Source organism: Thunnus maccoyii, chromosome 16, assembly GCF_910596095.1.
Source record: "Thunnus maccoyii chromosome 16, fThuMac1.1, whole genome shotgun sequence".
Taxonomy (NCBI): Eukaryota; Metazoa; Chordata; class Actinopteri; order Scombriformes; family Scombridae; genus Thunnus; species Thunnus maccoyii.
In genome coordinates this window covers 12,777,628-12,802,355 of record NC_056548.1, presented here as the reverse complement: position 1 = coordinate 12,802,355, position 24,728 = coordinate 12,777,628, and the positions used below count along the sequence as shown (strand labels likewise).

General features: G+C 38.6%; 2 protein-coding genes across 20 annotated transcripts in view; one reads left to right on the top strand and one right to left on the bottom strand.

Moving 5' to 3' along the window:
- spred1 (sprouty related EVH1 domain containing 1) overlaps positions 1-307 on the bottom strand; it is a 44,770-nt gene extending 44,463 nt beyond the window's left edge. Inside the window, exon 1 of the mRNA XM_042388099.1 lies at positions 148-307. The gene's annotated coding sequence lies outside the window, so the exon portion shown is untranslated. The remainder of the gene's footprint in view (positions 1-147) is intronic.
- meis2a (Meis homeobox 2a) overlaps positions 1-24,728 on the top strand; it is a 195,429-nt gene that overhangs the window by 233 nt on the left and 170,468 nt on the right. For 9 of the 19 annotated variants that reach the window (XM_042388079.1, XM_042388087.1, XM_042388090.1 and 6 more), the window contains exon 1: positions 2,808-2,883. Coding sequence is in view for 5 of the 19 variants with exons in the window: in XM_042388077.1 (XP_042244011.1) it covers positions 2,806-2,883 (78 nt within the window). In the remaining 14 variants the exon portion in view is untranslated. Of the gene's footprint in view, positions 1-2,787; positions 2,884-24,552; positions 24,725-24,728 lie in introns of those variants that run through there. The other 10 variants (XM_042388077.1, XM_042388076.1, XM_042388078.1 and 7 more) reach the window with 6 other exon arrangements.

Sequence of the window (24,728 nt, the reverse complement as noted above, 5' to 3'; positions counted from 1 at the left end):
AAGTACATTTTGTTTTAATGGTTTTAACCGTTTTTAAACTGTTTTTTGCTAGCGAAAATTAGCATAAGCATAAGCATTAGCATTGTTACAGTCAACCATAGACCGTAAATGCTAGCAGCTAGTAGCTAGTATTAGGGTCAACTCCACCTTCTCGTCCAAATATGGTCATTTCTCATTACATCTGGCTCCAAATATCCAAGATGGTGATGGTCAAAATGCTGAACTCGAGGCTTCGAACTAATAACACATCCATGGCTTCAAAACGCGAGTCCACAAACAAATTGTGACATCACGATGGCTACGTCAATTATTTTTATCGGGTCTATGTTTTTTCCTTTTCAAAGGCATTAACAATCATTGTCAGAAATCAAAACATCTGTTGTAGAAACTACAGTATTTTTCCACAGGAGCAACCAAGTATTTCACACCGACACACATTTCCAACATCGGGCTGAAAACAAGAAAGACACATTTTATAGGGCTGAAATGATGAGTTGATTGTAGGAAGATGAATCAGCAACTATTTTGATAATCGATTGATTATTTACTTTTAGGCAGTAACATTCCTTATTTACAGCTTCTCAATTGTGATATTTGCTTCTTATCTTTGTCTTCTATGATAGCAAGTTAAATACTTGGAGGTTTAGACCGTTGGTCTGACAAACAAGCAATCTATCTAAGGACATTACCTTCTAGAAATTGTGATTGCCATTTTTCTGACATTTTATAGATCAAACTATTAAATGATTAATCAGAGCAAATAATTGGTAGATTAATCAATACCAAAAACAGTTGCTAGTTGCAGGCCTAATCTCACGAGTAGTGCCATGAAAATGAGAATTGAAAACTAAGATGTAACAGCCAGATTTATTTTAGAGGCAACAATTATTAAAGAACCCTAGACACTTCTAAAAATTCTAGTTAACAGCAAAACCCAAAAAGATGAACGATAACACTTACTACTCACCCTTATTGCCCTTACTACCGGCACTGTATATTTATGGAAAAAGTAACCATATAATTCCATTAGCAGCACAATTACTTTCAGAGTCTCAAAAAAGTGCAATATAATAAATAAAAGAAAAGTTTAAGGAATCAAAAGAACATAAAAAAATCAGTAATAATGTGATTGTTAAAAAAACCAAAAACAATCATAAATAGTGCAAATTGTTAGGTGAGGTAGATGAGACAATGGAACAATATAAAAAGGAATGCTCAGCAAAAACCTATGTTTTGAATATCCCTCATCCACTGTAAGCTAGTAGGAAACATATTGAGCATATGGATGAACAATTCAGAAGTGGATCATGCTTTTCTATGGAAAATGGATAACCATTGCTCTCCATTGTAACAGAAAAATCCATTATGTAGGAGCAAGTTACAAGCATTTCTAAGCTACCTGTCAAGCTTACAAGGTCTTTGATACCAAAACAGGTTTTCACTTTAAATTATTGTAATGTCTCTTTGTCAAAAAAAAAAAAAACTAACTAAAAAATAACAGACTGACAGAAGCAGTATATACCATTATAGCACACGTGTGCATTCAAAGTTGTTGCTTAGTTCACTCTGTCAACAAGAAGCCTAATTTTCAGTAGGAACTGTTTCAGAGGTTTACTATCATCAAGAGACATTAGTATTTTCTGGATAAGTGTGAACATGTGAATGAGTTTCTTAGGATATTCTAAATGCAATGCATGCATGAAGCCAAACAGCAGTCCAAATGCATCAGCCAGTTCGGGAAGACCACTGACAACAATTTCATCTTCGACTACAACAGAGATGCTCTCAGGACTGAAGTGGACTGCACCAGTAGTGTTGTCAGTGACCACAGTGAGAAGAGCAACAGGATTGTCAGCCACATCTGGCTTGCCCTCCTGCTACGAAATACAAACAATACAATTATGAGGATAGTTCCAGAAGCAAGGTTGCGAGCCTATCTGTGCTCCCCACACACTTAAAAGGATAGGCTTGTATTTTTTCATGTCTGTCTTGATACAACACCAAGTGCTACCTCAATATGTATGTTGAGAGTTATGCTGCCATTCTAGCCGGTGTGTTTGTGTCCACTGGGTACGTGAGGCACGCCCGCTTTGCTATCTCTTTGCTATGTGCGGGATCTCCCTGGATTGGAGGACCAACTTCACAGTCACCTTGTTCTGTGTAGTGCTTGAAGTGGAAAAAAAAGTGCCAGTACTCTCCTTAATCACACTAGTGCAGTGCCCATTGAAAACATGCCTGTTCGGAGCAGTCCGATTCAATGTTTCCCACAGGCTGAGAATTTGCTTGTGGTGGTGGAAGACACGGCGTGTGACCGATGTGCATGCAGAGACTGATGCAGTTTAGAGGGGGAGAGTGCAGACTATCGGTAGATGCTACAATTTACCGATGTTCCCTAAATGCCTCACATACAGGCTATTGGTAGAAGCTACAATTTACCCATGTTCTCTAAACGCCTCACATGCAGGCTATCTGTAGACCAGAGTCTTACCAAAGATGGTCCTCCCTTATATGGCAGTTGGATTTGCGAGATCATGAGATCACACGACAATCCTCATAGAGAGCATAACTTGAAGCCTGACAAGATGGATTCTCGCGTGATCTCGTGATCTGATGATCTCGCGAATCCAGCTGTCTTGCAAGGTAAATGGCAGCTATGGGTGTTTAAAAAATAGAGCCATCATAATTATTTTATTTTTTAGAAATTACATTGGTAGAACTGTTACACTATTTTGTGTGTGATGTTATCTTATTTGTATAATAAATATTACTTTTTGATTGTCATTCTAGGAACAAAGTAATATAAACATGAGACGCACTCTGACTCTTCGTGGCCTTCCAGTGTATCAGCGTGAGGAGTCTCTTGAGTTCTTCAAGACCTGCAATGTAAGTGCTCAGTACACTCAGATGTCAATATCAATCAGTGTTAACATATTGTATGGGCAACAAACTTGAATGGCTCCTGCAGCATTTTAAAATTCAAATAGATTCAAGGATAGGTTTGGACTTTTTCAAGTCTATCTCAATACAATAATCACATGTCAAATGTATGATGACAATGTTATTAGCGGGTGAACATTATTCCTCCTCTCCATAATAGCCATAAAGCACTCCCTTTCCAAGTCCCCTTCCACGGAGCCCACCATGTTGTACCACCATGTTTCTACAGTAGCCCAGAACATACAAACCAAACACTGGCTCTAGAGAGGGCCTTTCATATTTTTTGCGAGTTTCACGGCCACCGTTGGTTCTCCTACACACTTGGAAGGGGAGGGTGACGGGGGAGAAGGATGACTTCTCATATCGGCTGTGGCAACCTAACATGAAGTGCCAGATGGTTTGTTACACAGAACCGTGTTTGGGATTTGACAACCATTTTACAAATATATTATATATATAAAGATGTTTTCTGTCAGTATTTTACAACCCTGGCAAGTTTGTAAAGTCTGGAAACATGACTTGCACTATTATGAAGTGCTATGCAGTGTTTTATTTAGTCTCAAAATGCATGGATTTATCCCTCAAACTGGACTTTTTGTATCATTTCATGAAGAAATGTGCCCACACTAATACAGACCATTTTTGGTCTGAACAGTGTTCAGACAGAATTTCAGTTTGGTAATAGCTCAGTATAAAAAGCAATTAGTCTACATATTCTTGAATAATTCAATACAAATATACAACTTCTGATGCAGAGAAAATCAAATTTAAAACATACCTCGGATTGCTGTAGAAAGGACAAGTCAAGTCAAGTTAAATTTATTTATAAAAGCACATTTAAAAACAGCTCACCTTGACCAAAGTGCTGTACAGACCAGAGCAGGTAGTTAAAATCAAAAATACAAGAAACACTAACACAAACAACAAGGCACACAGCTTGTAGGCACAAATAGACAACACATGGGGAAAGGCACAAGCAAAAAATCAACCACATCAAGAGGATTCAAACGCTAGACAATAAAAGTAAGTTTTGAGCCTGGACTTAAAAACAGTTGATGGAGGGGGCAGATCTGATAGGGAAGGGAATGCTGTTCCACAGTCCAGGGGCTGCAACCGCAAAGGCGCAATCACCCCTGAGCTGAAGTTTAGTTTGCGAAACAGCCAGGAGCCCCAAGTCAGCTGACCTGTGGACCTGGAAGTAGAATAAGGGGTTAGAAGATCTGCAATACAGGGACGACTGACTAATCGCAGTGTACAGGGAGTTGCAGTAGTCGAAGAGGGATGATATAAGGACAGTGTTGCTCAATAGTCAAGCTGGTCCTGTGGGAAGACTGTGCACCGTCATTTGATGTTGGTTTTCTTGTTTTCCGTTCGGAAATAAAAGGAAAGGAATAGACCACGTGATTTGGTTTTTGGTTTAAAATGAAAAAAATAAAAAACCACGTGACTTCCATTATTGGTTTCAAATGCAAAAACGAATTGGCTGAATGTCTGCAGACCTGTTTATTCTTCAATCCAAAAAGAAATAATGATAAAACGTATTGGCAAAAACCAAAACAGGACATTTTTGGTTCGTTTTTTGTTATTTGATTCTGACACCAAAAATGGTTTTCTGTTTTTTGTTTCGAAACAAATAACAGATTTACTGTTTTTTCGTTTTTGAATTACAGATGAATTACAGGTTATCCGATGATACCCAGACTGGCTTCACATCCTCTTTATGAGTTCAAATTCATGAGAACTTTAATTTTATTTGAGAGCCAGAGTTTAGGAGTGTCTTGGTGATTGTTATTCCAGATGGTGGCGAGAAAATTCCATTTCAAGGTTTTATTAATTTTTAAGGTTCGCTGATGCTGTCTTTACCTTCTCACTGATGAGACATCTCACTGCTCTCTCCATTTGTCATTGTTTTAAAAGGTCTTAATTGTATTACATTCAAACGAAGAAATTAGATTTTTGCCCATTATCTATTCATAAGAGAACATTAGTGGGTCACCAAATGAAGGAGGGAGGGAAAGGGAGAGGAGGGGTGAGCTTTACATTACGGCGCTGTAATGTCTCCTAACTTTCTGGCAATCCTTTCATCCCCATGTCTAAACTGTGTGAGTGTCAGCATGTCAGCATTTTTTTTTCAAAGGCATTAAATATAATTATCAGAGATTGAATCATCTGTTGTAGAAACAACAGTATTTTTCCACAGGAGCATCCAAATATTTCACACTGACACGCATTTCCAACATCAGGCTGAAAACAGGAAATAGGAAACGTGGTAAAAAAAACAGAGCTGAAATGATAAGTTGTACAGATGGTGATGCTGAACAAGTCTGTAGCATTTGATACAGTTTCACCTGTAGGTGGCGCTACTAGATTTAATAAACTGCTGCTGGGGCAGCAGCTGGCAGCAGCTTTCTTTAACAGTAGAGAGTTGGCACATGTCTGACTGGACAGAGGAGTATGATTTTTCACCCATCTTCATCCAGCAAATCAATAGGTGAGTTCCTTTTTGCTTTGTTCGGTAGCATAGACAAAATACATTACATTTTCAATCAATTTGAATTGTTCTATATGCCCTTCTATCATGGTAATGATATGGTACTATGCCATCTAATCACAACATCAAACAAAAAAAGCTGTTTTACTAGTATATAATTTTTTCATTAAGCCCCAGATCTATTCTTTGATATTCTTTCTGAATTATTAACCATTCTTGATGATTTGGAATTTTTGCTCATTGTTTTCTTGAAGTGAATCTTACTTCCGATTACAAACAGATTCAACCTTATTTATCCCAGAAGAGTAATTCAGTTTCATAGTCTACCCAGTTCACATTAATAAACAAACAAAACAAAACAAAACAAAATAGCCTAAATACAACTCAGTCAGGCAGCAGCATTCCAACATACACATCAAATGCGAAAAGCATTGGACTTGAATTAGTTTTGAAATCAGAATCTTGCTCAGCTACATCTCTACTGTAGCTAAAATAATCTCTCGATTCCATGGAAAGTCAACATTTCTGAGAGTGGAGCTGGATTTGTGATTCTGATGTTCCAAATTACATGGTGAGTTTGATTTTACTTTGTTTTATATCCAAATGTCTCCCAACAACTTAATTTTATTTAGATAATGTGCTATTGCTGTCTGTGTAGTAGCGTATACCACTTTGTAACTGATGAAATTGTTTTCTGCCTCAGTACTAGAGGATATAGTACTATAGGGGCTGACTTAGTCCTTCAGAAGAATGAATGTGCTACATAAATTAAGTATTAAAATTTTTTCACACCCTCTCTTAACACATTATTTTGTTTTTCAGGCGGTTTATAGGGATAAACTCTGAGAGAGACACCCTGTCCTGTCAGAAGACAAAGAAAGTCACCTGGAAGAAGATGATATCAGTCAACCCTTGTGTGTTGAATCTACTAAAGAAACAAATGCACTTTTGAGTGGGACTTCGTAAAAGTCAGTGAAACCTCTCAAACAACCACACAATCAGTCTCTTAGCCATACTTTTCAGTTACTCACTGAGTTATTTTTGGTCATTTACTCACAGTCGCTGATATTCATTGACAAATTCACACACTCAGTCATACACTCATAGTGACTTCACTCAGTCACTTTCTCAGTCGTTCACTCACTCACTACATACGTGGATGGTTTGGTTACAGCTTGCATTAGAGCATGTTAATATATATTTATAATGTTTTATGTCTTTATTTGTGTACAATGTTCAAATGACTGCATTACTTGTTTAAGTAGGCTATTTACTTTTTAAATGACTGGAATTTAAGTTTAATTACCTGAATGAGCTCCGTGCTTTGATTTTTCTATTACTATCTAATTTTGTACAAATGTTTAGCATCTTCATTTAAAATTGTTAATAAAGTAAGACATGGTTTGAAAGAAACACCTTAAAGTTGTATCATTTGTCTTTAACATTTTAAGTTACAATTCAAATGGCTATTTATTCACTGTTGCAAATACTGTCAATGAGTAATTCATGTCACCATTTTTGGAAAAAAATATGTTAGAAATTTAACAAAACTCACTGTAGTCCACACTGCTACTAGTCAGTTACACAATAGTGTGTCAAGTAGTAGATTGTACATATTGCAGTTTACAGTAAAAATATGTAAGTATACTTTTTGTGAAAAAAGTGCAAATAAACTCAATCCTTTTGGCAGTATTTTACAGAAAAAATAGAAAATAACAGTTTTTTATGTTTTAAAATATTGCAACAAAATGTTAATTTCAGCAGCAGCAAGACACTTAATTTTACAGTAAATTAATGGCAACTGCTGGCAGTTCTTTACTATTGTAATTTTGTTAAGGTTGTTGTAACTGCACTTGTGGTGAATATATGGTAGCACCCCCAGACACACCTTACACCAGACGCCTGTCCCCCAATTTACCAGTTTCAGCCCACTCCGGTTTTGTTTATTTAATTCTTTGAAATACTGGAAGTACACTTAGACTTTTAATGGTAAAAGATTTTAATTTTATATTAAAATAGTTTTGGAATAAAAATATTTTTACTTCTTCATCTTAACTCCATATTTTTTAACCACTAAAAACTTACTGTCTTTTCAGCCACATGTCAGTTTCCTTATTTGATTTAATAAAAATACCTCTGTCCCCTCAGTGAATGAGTCTGTGTGCTCTGTTAAGTGTGAACTCGATTGGTATTTGGTAATACCTATTTCCCAGTCATCACATTTCCTGGGTTGCAATTCCCAAGGTAGCGTAGTTGGTCTTCTATCTCATTCACTCATCAAATATAGTTCTCTCCCCTTCTCACCATCACACATTGTTTTTGGTCTAGAAGATTGCAGGATAAGGTAATGTCTGAATCTTTTTTTCATAATCTTAACAAAATAGTACTCCACCAGGTGGTCAATATAGTATGTACTTTTGGGAAGTAGTATGGGTATTTGGGGGGTCCTGGAAGGTAGCAGTTCATTGCGGCTGGTCCAAAGTACCCCCCTATCCTGGGGAAACGGGAAAGCAGCAGTTCACTCCGGTTGATCCCGGTTTACTTCTGGGGAAATACTTGGGGGAATGTCGGAACAGTGCCCAGGGCACTGGGAAGGCAGCAGCTAACTGCAGCTGGTCTTAGGTGCCCGACTGGTACTCACACTTGCTCCACCTAGTATGGGTGCTTCGTGGGATCTGGAAGGCAGCAGTTCACTGCGCCTGGTCCAGGATACTTGCCTACCCTGGGGAAATGGGGAAGGCAGCAGTTCACTGCAGCTGGTCCCAGTTTTCTTCTGGGGAAGTACCTGGTGAAGTGTGGGAATGGTGCCCAGGGCACTGGGAAAGCAGCAACTAGTTGCGGCTGGTTCCTGTAATCATTCCTCCTGTTCATACTGGCTATTAAAAGATCCCCTACAGATGCATTTTCAATGTAAGTGATGGGGGCCAAAATCCACAGTGTGTCCATTTAAAAGTTTATCTTAAGCTTATATGAGGCTTCAGCAGTCTGAGTTAGTCATATCAAGTTTCAGTTTTTTTTAGCATAAGGTTCACTCTTTTTGTTTCCTCGGACAGTGTAGTGTTGAAAGATATCTACCTGATTTGACTAATTTGGATGGCTGGAGCTTCATATTAGCTTCAAATAAACTTTTAAATACATTTTTGCATAGAAGGACTGTGGATTGCCTCTCTACAGAGCAGTGAATTGACTGTCACCACCTGTAAGAGAACATTTTTGCTGTCCCCCAGAACTTAAATGATGCTGCAGAGCCATGGTTAGCCTGTGCATAATGTCGTGGAATAGCACAATCCATGTTTTGAGTGCATGTTGCATTTTGTTTGTCCAACATAAACCAGACCACAGAGACATTTCAGAATGTAGACAACATGTATGCTGATGCAGTTTTTGAAGGATTTTATGGTGTATTTTATTTACCAGTGGATGTAAAAAAGTATTTGGTGTCTGTGTTAAAACATTGTACTCACATGGCCACAGTGGGGAAAAAACATCTGTAGGTTGTTTTGGCAACCTGGAGACAGTGTTAGGTGGTCTGTCTCTCAGATTATGAGAACATTTGATCATGATCAAGGGAGGCACTGAGCTGGTATTGTTTAGCAAAGGTTCACTTTTGAGGACATTAAAATGTTTGGTTTTTTACTCTGCCTTCCTGAGGATATTATATATAATATTCAGTGGATAAACTGATCTGTGAGGATGTAGTAGCTCTTGTTTTCATATTAAAAGGGATTCCCTATCTGTATGTAGTAATGTCAGTAAAGTCAAAACATTGGCCTAGACTTATTCAAGGCTGCCAGGACAAATCTTCACCTCTGCTGCTCTCTTCTTTTCAAGTTTACAGGGAGTGAGTATTTGCTCACTCCCTTAAATGATAGATTTTTTTTGGTGGAGTATTCCTTTAAAGGAGAGGTTTAAAAATTTTCAAGTGGATATCTGCCACATTTACAGTCTTTTTAGTATTAAATTCCCTCTTTGTGTTTCCTCAGACAATGTTTCCCTGTTGAGCTGTGGTGGAATTATAGTAACAAAAAGACGGACATTGGCACTAAAAAGACTGTAATGTTGAAAAATATCTACTTGATTTGACAAATTTGGTTGGCTGAAGCTTCATATTAGCTTCAGATGAACTTTTAAATACATTTTTGCACAGAAGGAGGCTTGTGGATTTTGTCTGCATTACAAAGGGATCTTTTAATGGCCAGTATGAACAGGAGGAATGATTACAACAAGAAAAACATGTGTCAGTGTTCATTTGGGCATCTGACTATTGTTTTAAGACAGACTTGAAAAATTATGAACCCGTCCTTTAAGGCTTTGGTCAAATTTTATTACTGTATTCTCACATTCTGAAAATTACACATTTGCATCATTTTTGGATAATGGCATTTTTTCAGCTGCTTTGTTGAGGCATTTACCTGGCAAGGGAGTTTTCAAAGAAAAAATAAATCATTTGATATTCACTCACTACCTTAATGACAGTTGTATGCTCAGGCATCTTTCATCACCTATTTATGTACCTGGGCCTGGCCTGCGCTCAAAATGCACATGCTGCGTCTCGTTGTCCCTGTAGGAAGGACCTATAAAAATCTCATCTGTTCTCATGTTTTACAGACAACTCTTGAAGCACAGAGGTGCCCTTTAAATTAATAATTTGACATCTTTTCCATCATTGCTTCTCTGCCTGTTGGTTGTACATCATCCTGGTTGAACCCCACAAGTGTTTTTATTAGTGATGTGGGAAACAAAGCTTTCTGAAGCAATAAATCAATATGAAGCAGTTGTATTGAAAATGGTTCACTTTTTTGAAGCGTCTGATACAGTCAAAATGGTGACATCTGCTGAGCAAATTGGTACGGCATTGGCATGGATGGATTAAATCTGAGACTGACAAAACAGTAAGTCAGAATATAAGTGGTTTTACTGCTTTCGCTGTTATTTTGTTCAGTAGTGTCTATACTATTAAAACTGATCACTTTTAAACAGAGTCTACAGCTCTGGTTTTGAATACTGTGGAAGATTGAAAGGCACACTTTATATCCAGAATAATACATAGTTGATAAATTTTAATGTTTTTTTCCCAGATTATATTTCTTAGACTGTTTCAGCATGGATGAGATTTAAGATTTCTTTTGATCTTTTATACAGATTAATCATGTGGTTGAATTGTGCTGCATTACGCGAAGAGCTGTCATCAAACAGTAGTAACAGACAGATGCAAATAAGACAGGACAGGAATTTATCAGAGACAAACAGATGTTTATAGATGTTGAGAAAAACTTAGTTTGAATTGTTGTTTGGAGACCAAACCCCCACCCCACCCCAACACGTATAGCACACGTCTGTCTCCTCGAGGCTTGCCGTGTCACCGCCGCTTTGATCACAGATGTGTTCATCCTGTCACCATGAAGGGATGAGTGTCATTGTCATTTAACACACCACCTTGGAAAGAAAAACAGCAGTGCATCCCAGATATTTATATGTGCAAACACTCACACACACACACACGCACACACAAGAACTTTGATTTCACCATCAACACCATTAGTTCCTGGCTTCTTGGCAAAACATTTGTCCATCGCATCAACATCTGGCATCAAAATGATTCCAAACGAGTACTTTGTGAGAACGTATCAACTTCCCCTGTGGTGTCATGCATGTTTGTTCCAAGTATACTTTGTCAGCTTGATGAGTGAGCCTTGGCGCATTTCTTTTGAACTTGATAACCTCAGTGTTATGGAGGGCGAGGAACAACATGCCAGATGCAGACTAACCAATCATTGCCATTCAGTAAAGATGCAGAGAAAAATGTAACCAGGTGAACTATTTATAGAGGTACAGACAGGACTGTTATCTGAGTCCGCTTTGATGTTTGAGTCATCTCACATCAACATCATTCTGTTTTTATTCTCAGGTTTCCTTTTGGTCTCTGCCAGAGCTAGAGGTTACAGAGGTTATTGCTCTGCAGAATTCTGCTTATGAGTGTACAAATAGAAATATTGTTTTTAGTTGTGATAGTTGCAAAGAAAAGAGGAATGTTTCTCCTAAGATTTTGTTGACTAATAATTCAGTATTTGTTCTGATCTGTTTTCCTCTGCTGATTTATCCCTTTTGTTTTGCTTTTATCATACAATTCAGTGTAGAGAGGCTTTTCACTGTCTGTTAAGAGTGATCATTCACTCAGATGGGCAATAACAATTACATGTCACATTATATAACTTAAAATTTTAACTGGTACTTAATTATGCAAACAAAAGCTGAATAAACTGAAGACTCAAAACATTTTTTAAACCGGCAATAACCTTTTTTTTTGGTCATTTTATGAGGGAAATATCTATTTTTAGCTGCTTAATACACCACTATGTTCACCAGATAGCTGCTAACTTAGTTGGTCTGCTGTTTGGTTCTGGGCAGGTAGCGTACAGTAGGTTTATCTGAGGTTTTTTTGCTGAAAATCACTGCTTGCTGTGGCTGAAAATTACACAACAAGACTGAACCAAAACAGTAAAGTTGCAGGCCAGAAAACCAAAATAATGACTTGAAGGATGCTGTAAAATCAGGTGATAAATATCTTTGGGTTCATTACTATTATTCTTTTCACATACACACAGTCATGTGATCCATTCCAGTGTAGTGATTGGACTTTACTAACAACTCTGATGCTTCTTCCAGAAGTTGGGTATTTTGACTTTTTTTGGAGGAAATTGAACCAATTTTGGTTCTTGGCAATACAGTAGTTTTTGTGATTATACTAATGCTGCACTCACATATTGGATAAATGGAAACTTTTCATAATATTTAATACTCAACAACAGCCTGTGGAAAAGAAGAATGAAACTTAGGAAACTGGCCAACTTGTGGTCTCACCTATTGAACAATGTTAAAGTATTGTTGAAGTGGGTGGAGTCATCTGTGAACTATGGTGCACGAGTCTGCACAAGTTTACTTTTGTCTAAATTAACTATTTTCTGAAAAACCAAGTGAGTTCATCAATACCTGCTGTGGACCAGGCAACACCATTCACGATTAATGACACAAAACAAATGAAAATCAGTACATAAACAACAAAGACATTGTAATCCCAAGTGGGAGGGATTGAGAGAATTGTGGTTTCAGTTAAATTATTTGGTTGCCAAAAGATATGCAAATATGCAACACCAGTGTGGCAGAAGTTTGGCTTCAACATTGAGCCAGAGTCTCTGTATGTACAAGTATTTGCTTACTAAAAAAACAAGATTTGGATTCTAATGAGACCTTAATTTTGTTTTGTTTACCCCTGGGGCATCAAGACTCAAAGGCTGATGTACTTTATGAAATCTGTGACTTTGTACTTTGCAATTGCTTTTGTTTAATTGTTAAGCTTTTCAGATGTGGAGGGCAATGTTTCCGTAATATTTTTCCTCTTTGTTTAAAACTTAAGTGTATGAAATCATGTGCTACATAAAATATTAACATTTGAGTGTTTTTATAGGCAAAGTTTGACCAGTGATTTTGTTTAGAGCAGTAATGGCATTAAAAGTCAGTATTTGGCATAGCTATGGGAGAACTTGCATAAAAGTGACAATTCTCCCATTTGTAATTTTGTAGCTTTCCAGACATGGATTTAGAAATTTTGACATCCTCTGTTGCACCTCTGAACCAGCAGTAGTAACCAGCTGTAAGTTTGTTGTAATAGCTTGAGAGAACTGGAATATCTACACCTGCCAGTTTGTAATTCTCACAGAGATACAGTATTTCATGGGACAGTCCATACTGCAGGCAGTATAGGGACAAATGGGCAGGTGCTGACCTGTGGTGGTGCTGTTCAGCGTTAACTTCCTGGCCATCAAAATGTCCTCAATATTGGACAAGGCTTTAGTCATCTTCCTGGTTTCCAGCTGATTAGAACTACAGGGAGTCACTTGTTTTTCTTATTCTCTATGTGTCAAATGTGCATCAATATTGTTTTACATGTCACTGCACCTTGATATATAAATGAACCTCATACATAGCAGTAAAATGTTTGATTCTGAATGAAAAGGATTTATTGAAATACTGTAATTGCATTGTGCAGAAATGGATATACCACATAGTGCTGGGAGACTCCACAGGGGGAAAAAACAAAACAAAACAATTTATGTGTAAATTTGATTAGAGCTGCAACGATCAGTCACTCGACAGAAAATTAATTGCCAATGATTTTGTATATTGAATAATAATTTTTAAGCAAAAATGGCATAATTAAAAATAATAAGCTTCCCCAGTGTGAATATTTTCTGGTTTTATGATAATAAACCAATTATCTTTGGGGTTTGGTTTTGACAAAACAAGACATTTTGAAAAGTAACCATGGCCTCTGAGAACTTGTGAGTGACATTTTTCACAATTTGCTGATATCTCATTTATATTCATCCAGTTCAAATGATATCTTGAAGTAGTAAGTCAAGAGCAACAGGACTTGCTATTGTGTCTTGATGTCTGATAAAACTTATCCAGTTTCATCAGTGCTATCAGTGGTAGTGAAGCAAAATTTCCACTAGAGGGTGCCATTGATATTAGTTTGATTTGCACTGCTGTTGAGTCTCCTCATCTCATTGCATTGTTATATATATATATATATATATATATATATATATATATATATATATATATATATATATATATATATATATATATATATATATATATATATATATATATATATATATATATATATATATATATATATATCACTGTGATTAAAACCTTCTGTTTGTGGATGTAGAGCTGATATATTTTACTAAATTGGTGATCAAATAAGAAAGGTAGAGAAGCAATAAGTTAGATTGCATTAAATGATAATTGTGTGTAAGCCATGAATAAGCCATGAATAAGCCAAGCATACCAAATACTAGCACCACCTGCTATTTTATGGTGCTTTATTGCTTACACCAACTGTAGGAGGAAATATTAATCAATAAGAAATGAGCTTAAACTTTTTTAACCTCACCAATACACATGATGCTGTTTCAAATACTTGAAAGATAGGTGACATTGTTAGACAGAGTGAGGGGGAATGTTATCAATATTTAAAGTGATTAAAGGTCTTAATTTGAGGGAAACAATGTGTCAGTTGCAATTGGGAAGTTGATAAATTTTAAAACCTTGTAACAATAGAAACATTGTTTTCCTAGTATGGGATACAACAAAATATTAGTTGATATTGTAAGTGTGTAAACTTATTATATTAGATCAAGAGAATGACAGTCTCAAGGTAGTGACCCTCATTTAATTTCCCCGCTGAAGATAGTTAAGGTGATTTAGAAGTTATGTGATATTGAGTTGCCAAACACAGATACTATGTAGGCCATGATTATATACACTCTATTCAAGAATCCTACATTCTTACTACAGTAAGTATGCCACAGCATCTACACAGGGACAAAAACCCTGAGCTCCCAAAGAGCAGAGCTCTGTGTGACTCAGGCGACGGCTGCTCTTCTTGCTCTCTGAACTCTGGTGCTTCACCTTCAACTACAGTCTAAGAGGGGAAGGAGGGAGGGAGGGAGGGAGGGAGAGGAAGGAAAGAGGAAAGGAGGGAGGAGATAACGGGGGAAACGTGCCACATAAAAAGAGGAAGTTCATCCTCTGATAAACACATAGCTACACATCCCACTGGACCCCCTGTCTGAGATGGCAGCCAGTGCTAAATGTGAGCTTGTCTGAGCTGCACCACTACAAGGGGAGAAACCGCATGGAATTCATGTTTTGTCCCTAGGTTGTTCGTTTGAGAGCGTTAGAGGATTTTAATGCGCCTCTCTGTACCTCAGTTTCCATTCAAGGGGCTCTCCAGACGCAGTGCAGCTCTTCACAGAAGACATGCATAATCATAGCAGAGGGGAGGGGATGAAACAAAGAGGAGATGTGTAAAGCATCATATACATATGGCACTTTATATTGTGGTATTCTTATGGGTGTTTTGGTTTAAGGTTTGATTTTTTGCGTTGTTACACACAAAGGAAACAGCCGCAGCTCAGTACTTCAAAGGGGCCCCGGCAATCCCACATAGACAGACCACATTTCAGTGGAGCATGCTGTGCAGTGCTGCACTGTACTACAGACAGACAAGAGCTGTTATGGAGAAGAGGAGACCAGGGCTTCTCATTAAAAAACACTACTGTTTCCTCCACAGATTACACTGCTACGGGGAAACTACACAGGGAAGACAACCTTGCCACATCTACAGCTGAAAGATGCAGTGTTACATGATTGGAACTGTCAAATAAAGCATACAGTTGGAGAAGTCTCAAAACAAGTGTTCACCAAAAAAAATGACAAAACATTTTTAATGAAAATGATTGACAGGTTGTTTACAGAGAAATCTCACTTAAATGATGTTTAGAAATTTCGAGCCTTTTTGTGAGGGCTGCTTACTTTCAGCCTGCTTTTGCGGCATATACCTGGTCATGGCCCCTTGACAAATCCTAATGGTTTAAAGACCAGAGAAGTCCACAGTCCTGTATGCACTACATGCTGCATATAGCTGGCATCTCAAGGCTGATTGACAAAAAATATGTAGCGAGGGAGTTGTGTTTGGAAACTGTGATTCTGGGGCCGCTTTCAAGGGCTTTTAGCGTACACTTAAGTGTGACAGACATTTCCCTTAGGTGTATTTGTTTGCTCACACTTGACTCTGTCTGAACTGGAAGTTTTATCAAAAGTCACAACAAGTATCGGTGACATCTGACCTAACAGTCATAGGGTATACTAACTCCTTTTTGAAGGCCTATACCTCTTTATTGCATATTTGTCGGGGCATTTTATGCCTCAGACCAGGGAAGTTGCAGTTCATAGTTGGCGTCGTAACCCCTAGGACACAGGGATGTGTTTGACCAAGTAATAATACATTGATGTACATTTTCAAGCAGTGAAAAAAAGAGGTGCGAAGGATCTTGCATGTACATAAGCCCTTTCATTCCCATTTTATCCGGCAGACTCTACATGACGCTGTTTTTGGTGTCTCTCCTGTGGGAGAACATCAAATCTAGGATGGCCAGGGTGTATAATGTACCTCCTGCAAGGGGTTCTTTGGAAAGTGCAGAGACATTTATTAGTGAAGCCAGGGGTGGTGCATTTTCATTTCCTGGTTTTAATGGAGTCTCTGGTTCCAGACATGGGTCAAAATGAGACTTTATTTAATATTTTTTCTTGACAGGACAGTGCAAACAGAGAGGGGACTGGCATGCCCAGTATTCCCTTTTTATATAGAATTGTTCAATGCACTGGTAATAATCTAAAGGGAAGTTTTGTTTTGTCATTTTCATCGTCAGTGAGGATCAAATTTGTCATTTGATAGAGCACAAAAATGGAAAAAAGGATTGTTTCTTACATTCATTCTCATTGCAAGGTACAGATATCAGACAGTGTCCTAATCCCTTTGATCATAGTGCAGGTTACTAATTGCTGTTTTCCTCTCCACTCCGATATGAGCAAGCAAAAGTTTGTCTCCTCCAACTTAGGGTTGAGTCACGTGCATAAATAAAATACTGTACCATACCATGACGTTATCTAGGGCAGCTTTACTCTCCAGCCAGTGTCCTCCTCCGGTCGTTGGCGCCTGCAACTCGCCGTCACACAGCGACCTGATTTGGAGCGCTGTGTGTGACAGTGAGGTTGGCACTCAGGCACACACATAGGCATAAACTCAATGTTGCAATTAAGGCGGATCACACTTGTAAACACATGCACACCTGAGAGCCCACAGGCACAGTACAATAACTGGTGTGTCACCAGCCTTTTGTATAGAAGACAGCAGTTAATTGTTTGTTTATTATATATTTTTTTCTTTTCAAGCTTGGTTTAAGTGCACTTTCTCTGTTAATCTGTAAGACGTAGCAATTTAGTACACCTTTAAAGAATCAAAGAAGTGGAACAAGTGTAAACATGGCATCTGACCACCATGCATTACCCAGTGTGGCCTCTGGATGGCAGTGTCAGGCTGTGCTACCCGCTGTCAGCCTCCGCTCTCTCATTAGTGAGGTCTAGCAGGCCCCCACCAACATGTCTCATAAATGTCAACACCAATACAGCAGGGGACAGTGGGCCTGGATGTAACAAACACAGACGCCATGAAAGTCCACTCTGTCTGTCAAATCAATCACCCAGGCAAGCCACAAGCTGCATGTTCACACCTCACATGGAAACTACCTGCAAGTTGGCATTTGGTTAGTTTAAAAACATAAAGAATAAATCCCCGTGGGGTTGTTAGGAATTATTTTGATCTTGAATCTAAAATGGAATTTGAAGCACACCGTGTTTAGACTTTGGCACTGCTCTTGTAAATTCTTGCATGTGGATGTATGCATGTATGCCTGTTGTGTTTCTCTAGAAGTTATTCTCACCTTGCTGTGGTCAGTTGAGTCCCCTTCATTATACCCTGCCCTGCCCTCCTCCTCTCTTTCCCATTATCAAGCCATGTGCTGCTTGCTCTCTTTTCCATTCTCTTCCAATCGGGCCACAGGAGCAGGTGGATTGGAGATAACTTGCGCTGTGCTTTGTTTTCGCTCTGACGCTGTCATTAATCATTGCCCAAGCCACACTTCAACATATAATAATAAGGACTGGCTGCTGTGTGGGGGCTGCCGCCCAATTGCCTTTCATTGCGCGGATGCCAAATTGGAGGTGAACGGCCATAGCCAGACACTACTCCCCTGTCCCCAGACTGTCTCATCATTTAGGTATTTATCCATCTCAGCCTTGTCTGTGGAGCTTCTCCCTGCCCTCCCAAGAGGCCCAAGATTGTTAGGGGGAGGATCAGATTTGTTGCTCAGGCTTTTTGGCTTTGATTCTGTGCCTATAAGTTAGGGATTAGAAGCAAATTTCCCACAGGGCAGTGCTGGATTTGCTGGTGTTTAACTGTTTAACCTGTCTTAGTCTTGTGTGGCAAAGGGTGTGGGCGGTGGTGGGAGGGAGAGGAAGCAGTGTTTGGAGAGAGACTGGTCAACAGGCCCAGAGAGACCCAGGTGGGCTAAGCCAAAGCCAAGCCAGCATTGATAAGAGAGGCTGCCTTATCCATCACATCTCCAGTGGAGTTGTTAGAGTACTACACTGTGTGGAGACACTGTGTGTGTTTGTGTGTGTGTGTGTGTAAGTGGCTTCCCCTGAATACCACAGACTAATAAATCAAAATCATATTGGTCTTCCATCGGTTATAACCCCCATGTCTTGCCTGTAATACACAACATGTGAAAATATGTAGCTACAGTGAATTTTCCATAAGGGCAAGTGAGTTATCAATTATATGAGGGCTGCAGACATATTTACAGAAACCTGATCTTTGGATCAAGTTTGTCCTTAATATTTATACATAAACTAAACATAAAATACTCTCCATGTAAAAATGTTGCACTTGAACACACACATATTTCTTAAAAAATATTTCCTTGATTAATTGATTGTTTGGGCTATAAAAATGTTTTTAAAAAAGAAAATGGTGACATCTCCAAATGCCTTGTTTTGTCAGATCAACAGTGCAAAAGCCAAAGATATTCAGTTTACTCACATACAAAACTGGCAAATCTTCACTTTTAAGAAGATGGAACCAGAGAATTCTTTTTGCATTTTTGCTTGAAAAATTACTTAAATGATTAATCAATTATCAAAACAGTTCGATTAATTTTCCATTGATCCATTAATCTACTAATTGACAAAGACTTTGTTTCAGCTCTCATGTTGATGGAGAGAGCTACGAAGATTAGTCGATTGACAGAAAATTAATTGGCACCTATTTTGATAATAGAATAATTGTTTTTGTCATTTTTTAAAGCAGGAATTAAGCAAGAACATTAGCTGGTTGCAGCTTCTCGATTTGAAGATTTCCTGTGTCACACATGATAGTAAACCGAATATCTGTTGATCAGACAAAACAAGACATTTGACGATGTCACCATGAGCTCTACGAAAAATATAATAGGCTTTTCACCGGTTTCTGCCACACACGAAATAACTAATTGATTAATTGAGAATAATGAGATAATTAATTGATAATGAAAATAATCATTAGCTGCAGCCCGAGTACACATTCCATATAACTTATAACAAAGTTGAAATCATAAAATTAGTTCTTTGCATCTAATCTCTAATCTAGAATTTGAAAGAGCCAATGCTTCAGTAAATAGCAGAAAAATACAAAACCAAAACACACTGTAGAATCGATCATCAATAGGCATTGCCACACATATAATGTGAGGCTTGCAATGTGCATAATCTCATGCTTCTTATGGATAGAGGCAGGTTGATGCTTGGTTTGTGTATGTGGTCAGGGTTTTGGCTGTAGCCACCCTTTGTGGTGCTATACTCTGGAACGGACAGGGGTCCAGACCAGCAGGAGGATCCCTGTCCTGTCAAACATAATCCAGGCGGATTACGGTGATCTGAGGGGAACTTTGGAGCCTTGAGCGTGAAGGTGTGCTCTCTGGGCCCTGCCATCTTTACTTCTACAAACAAGGGCTAAATCCTACGGCGTGCTTGTCTGGAAGGCAGCGGAGAGAGTGGTGTGGGCTTTGATCTCAGCCATCAACATCGCTGCTCACCTACTTTGCTCAGTGCTCAGGTGTATTAGTAAGTGGTGTTGGACAGGCCAATATCAACAAAGACTTAAAGATTGGCTGGACATAGTTGCAGCTCCCATTAGCTGTGATCTTAATGAGTATGTGTGTTTGGGATCGAGCTCAGACCTGCATTATTGTTACAAACATAACTCAATCCATAAAGAAGGTATTAATACGTCTTTCACACCATCACTTCAGGAGTTTGACATGCAGTATATCACCTCACTCTTCCATACTTCCAAATGGTCTCATTTTGCACTTTGAATCTCTGTCTATACATATCCTGTGAACTTATATCACTCTGACATGTAGACAGTAAAGAGCTCCATGTCTCCTTTGGTGCTGTAGAAATATACTGCAAAACCGTATTGATCTTTAATTAAAGAAGCTCTTAACCTTGGCTGGGCAGAGGACCCCCAGGCCAGTGAGTTAATTAATGTACTAATAGTCATAATATTTGTGCTGTGCACGGGAGGTACATAAAAGATTATCTATTGTATGAGCAGTTTATCAGCCCAATGATGCTAGAGCCCCGTGCTGTGCATATATCAATATTATGGGCAAAAATCTGCAATACAGACAGAAGGAGGAGGAGAGTTGGTCTTTTAATATCTCCCTCGGTTCATCAGCAGTTTAGCAAGGCCCCGTTTCACCTCCTGGGGATTCTCCTCTGATTGTAACCAGGCGGCATTGATGGGCCTTTACAGGCACTAATGCTTTGCTACCTTGACAACGCACAGCAGCTATAAGCCCTCGAAAAGATCCACTTCTTCTCCAGATGAGTCAGGGGTCCCACTCCACCGTTTACCCCACACTCCCAAGGAGGGCGTCTCATCCCTGGATCAAAACCTCATACTACTGACCTTTCAGTTGCTCCACCAACCACCAGACCCCCTCATAAACAGGTCTCACTGAGGGAGAGAGGGAGGGAGAAGGTGAATGTGTGCGTGAGGGCCCAGACACACTGTGATATCACCCTTTATAGCTTTATTGATTTCCTCTCAGGATGCAACTATTAACATTGAGCTGCGATGGAGGCTGCTGCTCTGTTGTTCTGTGCAGGTAAGAACACTGGCTCACACCCCCAGCTTTGTGGATTGCATTGGGTGGGGAGGGGGGTAGTGGGTGGAGAAGCACAGGGGAGGCACATGCTTTTATAATTAAGGTCAGCTGGGATGCATTACAGCATTTGGAGGTGTTAAAACGGGCCCTCCTCAGAGAGTATGTTGGCATTGCCCACGCTCGTAAATTAGCCACGCTCCCTGCTGATGTTAGGAACAGGAGATGGGGGGTGGAGGTAGAGAAAAGGGGGGAAGTAGGTAGATGACTGGATGTAGACATGAGGCTGGATTTGATTGTATTGGATTTTTTTCTCCCCCAAATCATTGATTTTATGTGTGTATAAAAAGGAACCATGCAAGGTTCATTGAGTTCGATGAGTTTTTTTGCTGTATGCTACCTATAAATTGTAATTAATTCTACATTGCGGTTTACTCAGAAAATACTGAGTATCATTATATCATATCAGTATCATCATATCATTGTGTGTGTTTGTATATATATATATGTATATATATATATACACACACATACATATATATATGGCAATGGTACTGTCAATTGGACAGGTGCAACCGGATAAACAAGATTTCTCAATAGTAATGTAAGGTGAATTAATCTACATTACTGTGTTATCACTTTCCATAATATTCAGATGTAGTATATTAAGTCTTTCCTTAATAAATGGTACAATCATATTTTACTGTAGCATGATCATTCCACTTCCCAAAATATAAATAATGTATTAATTCTTAACTCCCTAAAGTAATGTCCTAATTTTAGCAGAACAAACTGAACAAAATTATACGCACAGCACATTAAACATCTCAACCCCCCCCCACAAAAGTTAAATAATGGGCAGACAAAGTTAAATAATGGGCAGGTAAGTCAACAGATGCTCTCACAGAATGAGGTGTGTGCAAACTCTCTTTGGACCACCACTGGCTCCAATGAGGCGGGCGAAACAAAGCAGGGCCCTTCAGATTCGCAATGGGGACACTGTCAGCAAGCACAGGAGAGGGGAGAGGGAACAAACAGAACACAAGAGTTTTGCAAACAACCTGTCATAAGGCATTCAGCAAGACAGGTCTGACTGGGACACCCAGCTCACACCCAGCACCAAGGGTGAGGTGGGGGTCATCTCTCCGATGCATAGTGGGAGAAGTATGACAAGCAGGAAAGACCAAGACAAGGAGGAAATATCAGGACTTGGTTACATTGCATCTTCTTGTTGCTGACTTCTGACACGCGAGGTCTATTGTGTAAAGTCTGGTTTATGTAAGATGTTATTATGTCATAGTTTTAGACGGAAACAAAATCAGAGAGCACGTTTTGTAACCGCAATGTTCGGTTGAAAGACATAGGGTGTTTATTATAAGAAGGCTTCACTGTCTGATATAACATGCTCCATAAAGTTAAAACTAGTGATTTTATTAATGGTTAATAAATAAATTATTGTTATATAGGCTCTCAAAAAAAAAGAGTAATACCTCATTATTTAGGACAACACTTGTGTTAGCAGGTTGTGAAAAACCGATTTGATCGGTGTATGTTCATCAGTTAAAGCTGCGTTTTCTTACTTTGCTCTTTAATTTATTGGAAAGACTCCTCCAGTGGACAGTTATCTTCTGGAAAAATGCTGCAGAGCATTTGGACCAAAATACATTTATAATTGGCTTGTTACTAATCTATAAAGCGTTAATAGATGATATATTAATGATTAATGAAGCAATTTGTCACAGCTTATAAACCCTTTTAAGTACCGTATTAGAAGTTGTTAAGTATTTCAAAGCAGAATTTGAAATACTGGTAGACAGTTGAACAAGAGCTTGTTGCATTGCCTCTATAAGTAATAATGCTGTAGTAGTGCTTAAGATTTCTTTTATTCAGTAGTTAAGGGAAAAAACATTATGCTAATGATAAATCTTCATTTTAATGACACAGCCATTATTGCCGTTTTGATTTTGTGGTATTGATTTCTGTTTTTAGTTGGTAATTCTGACCTACTTTGACAGCTTGTAGATACCCAGTCATCACTGTGACCCTCCTGAGACTAAGCTGAGTGCCAAAAACCTGACAGAAACAGAGTAATCAGAGCCTGTGCCACTGACCATTGTTTATGTGTGTTAACCAGAGCTGGCGCAGTGTGCGAGTTTTGCTTCTTCTTTTTTTTTTTTTTTAACAAACTGACATCTTTTTGTCGATGACAAAATGAAAACGCTATCAAAAAACACAATATATTCATCTATGAAAGAAATATCACAATCAGGCTTTTTAACTTCACAATGTTTTATTTGAATTGATTAACATTTTGTTCTGTGAAGGAAGTATTTAAAGGGTAAATCCATACCGACTAACATGGCACAGTGCCAAGTTCATGTCCTCTGACAGTTACCATAATTACCATCTTCCCACTAATACATACCATTCATCTTGTAATTCAGAGTTAGGTGTTTTTGTGATAGTTGTGACATTGCAGAATGGGGTGTGAGTTGAATGTTTCAACCAACAGAGAGCAGTGCAGCAGCAGTTTTATGATTTAGCAATGTTTGCTCCTTCACATTTTCATGTTATCAACGTCACATGATTCATAAAGATTCCTATTAGGTTGATGCTCTTCTTCCTTAGTCAATTCTAAAATTGAGACTTTGCTGAGAAATCATCAAGTGTAAATAGATTTTCCTCTAGAGAGTAATGAGTATGAGAATGATTAGAGAGTATAATGAGGAACTAAGAGAAGAGTTTCTCATTATTTTCCCAGATCATTGCATTGCTTGTTGCATCCTCACCTTGCCTCAGTGAGCTGTACTTGCACTACATCTCTGATTTGGCATATAAAGCAAACCTCTGCTTTTTGGAAAATGGAATGAAATCTGATGTACACGGCTGAACTGTCACACAAAAAATATAGTAATGGGCCTCAACCTGCCACCACTGTTCACAGGTGTTTTTTTACACCAGTATTTATTTGACCATTATGTTAAATTGTCCCCATAAAGCCGCACTTGGCAGCACCATCCTCTGAATGTCTTTGTGAGCCACTTAAGAGTACCACTGGGGGTTGGTGTGCTCCATGGACCCAATATGGTCACTTTAAACTGAATAAATAAAGTCAGTTTAGTAAGGCTCTGCCTGCTTTTTGAGAAGCAGTGTTAAAGACACAGCTCTCAAATTTTGTGTGCTTTCATGGAAGTTGTTAGTGATGCTATAAAACGGTGAAATGTACTTCTAGGACATTGTAATATTTGATTTATCTGTCCTTGCGTTCTAAATATTGATTACATGTGTAAAGTCTTTAAAGCAGATTTGGTATTGTATCTTATACTTATTTGTAGCCACTTTTGGTACAGACTGTATGGTATGTAGTTAAATGAGCAGTACAGAGCATAAGGAATCAGTATGTATCACAATAAATAATTATGTATCTCCATAATTTTCAGTGATATATAAGTTGCTGATTTTGAGGTCAGATTTTTTCTCCTTTGTGGTGCTGTTGTGATCTAGAGGACTGTTGACCACAGGCAGGCAGCCATAAAATGAGGGGGCCTGACTCTGTTGAGACCACCGCTATTCATGGCCCCGGAGCCACTGGATGCTAAGTGGCAGCCGGAAAATCACAGCTGTGGGATCAAGCACGCCGCATTAGGAGAGAGAGCGAGTCCGGCCTCAAACAAGGGTAC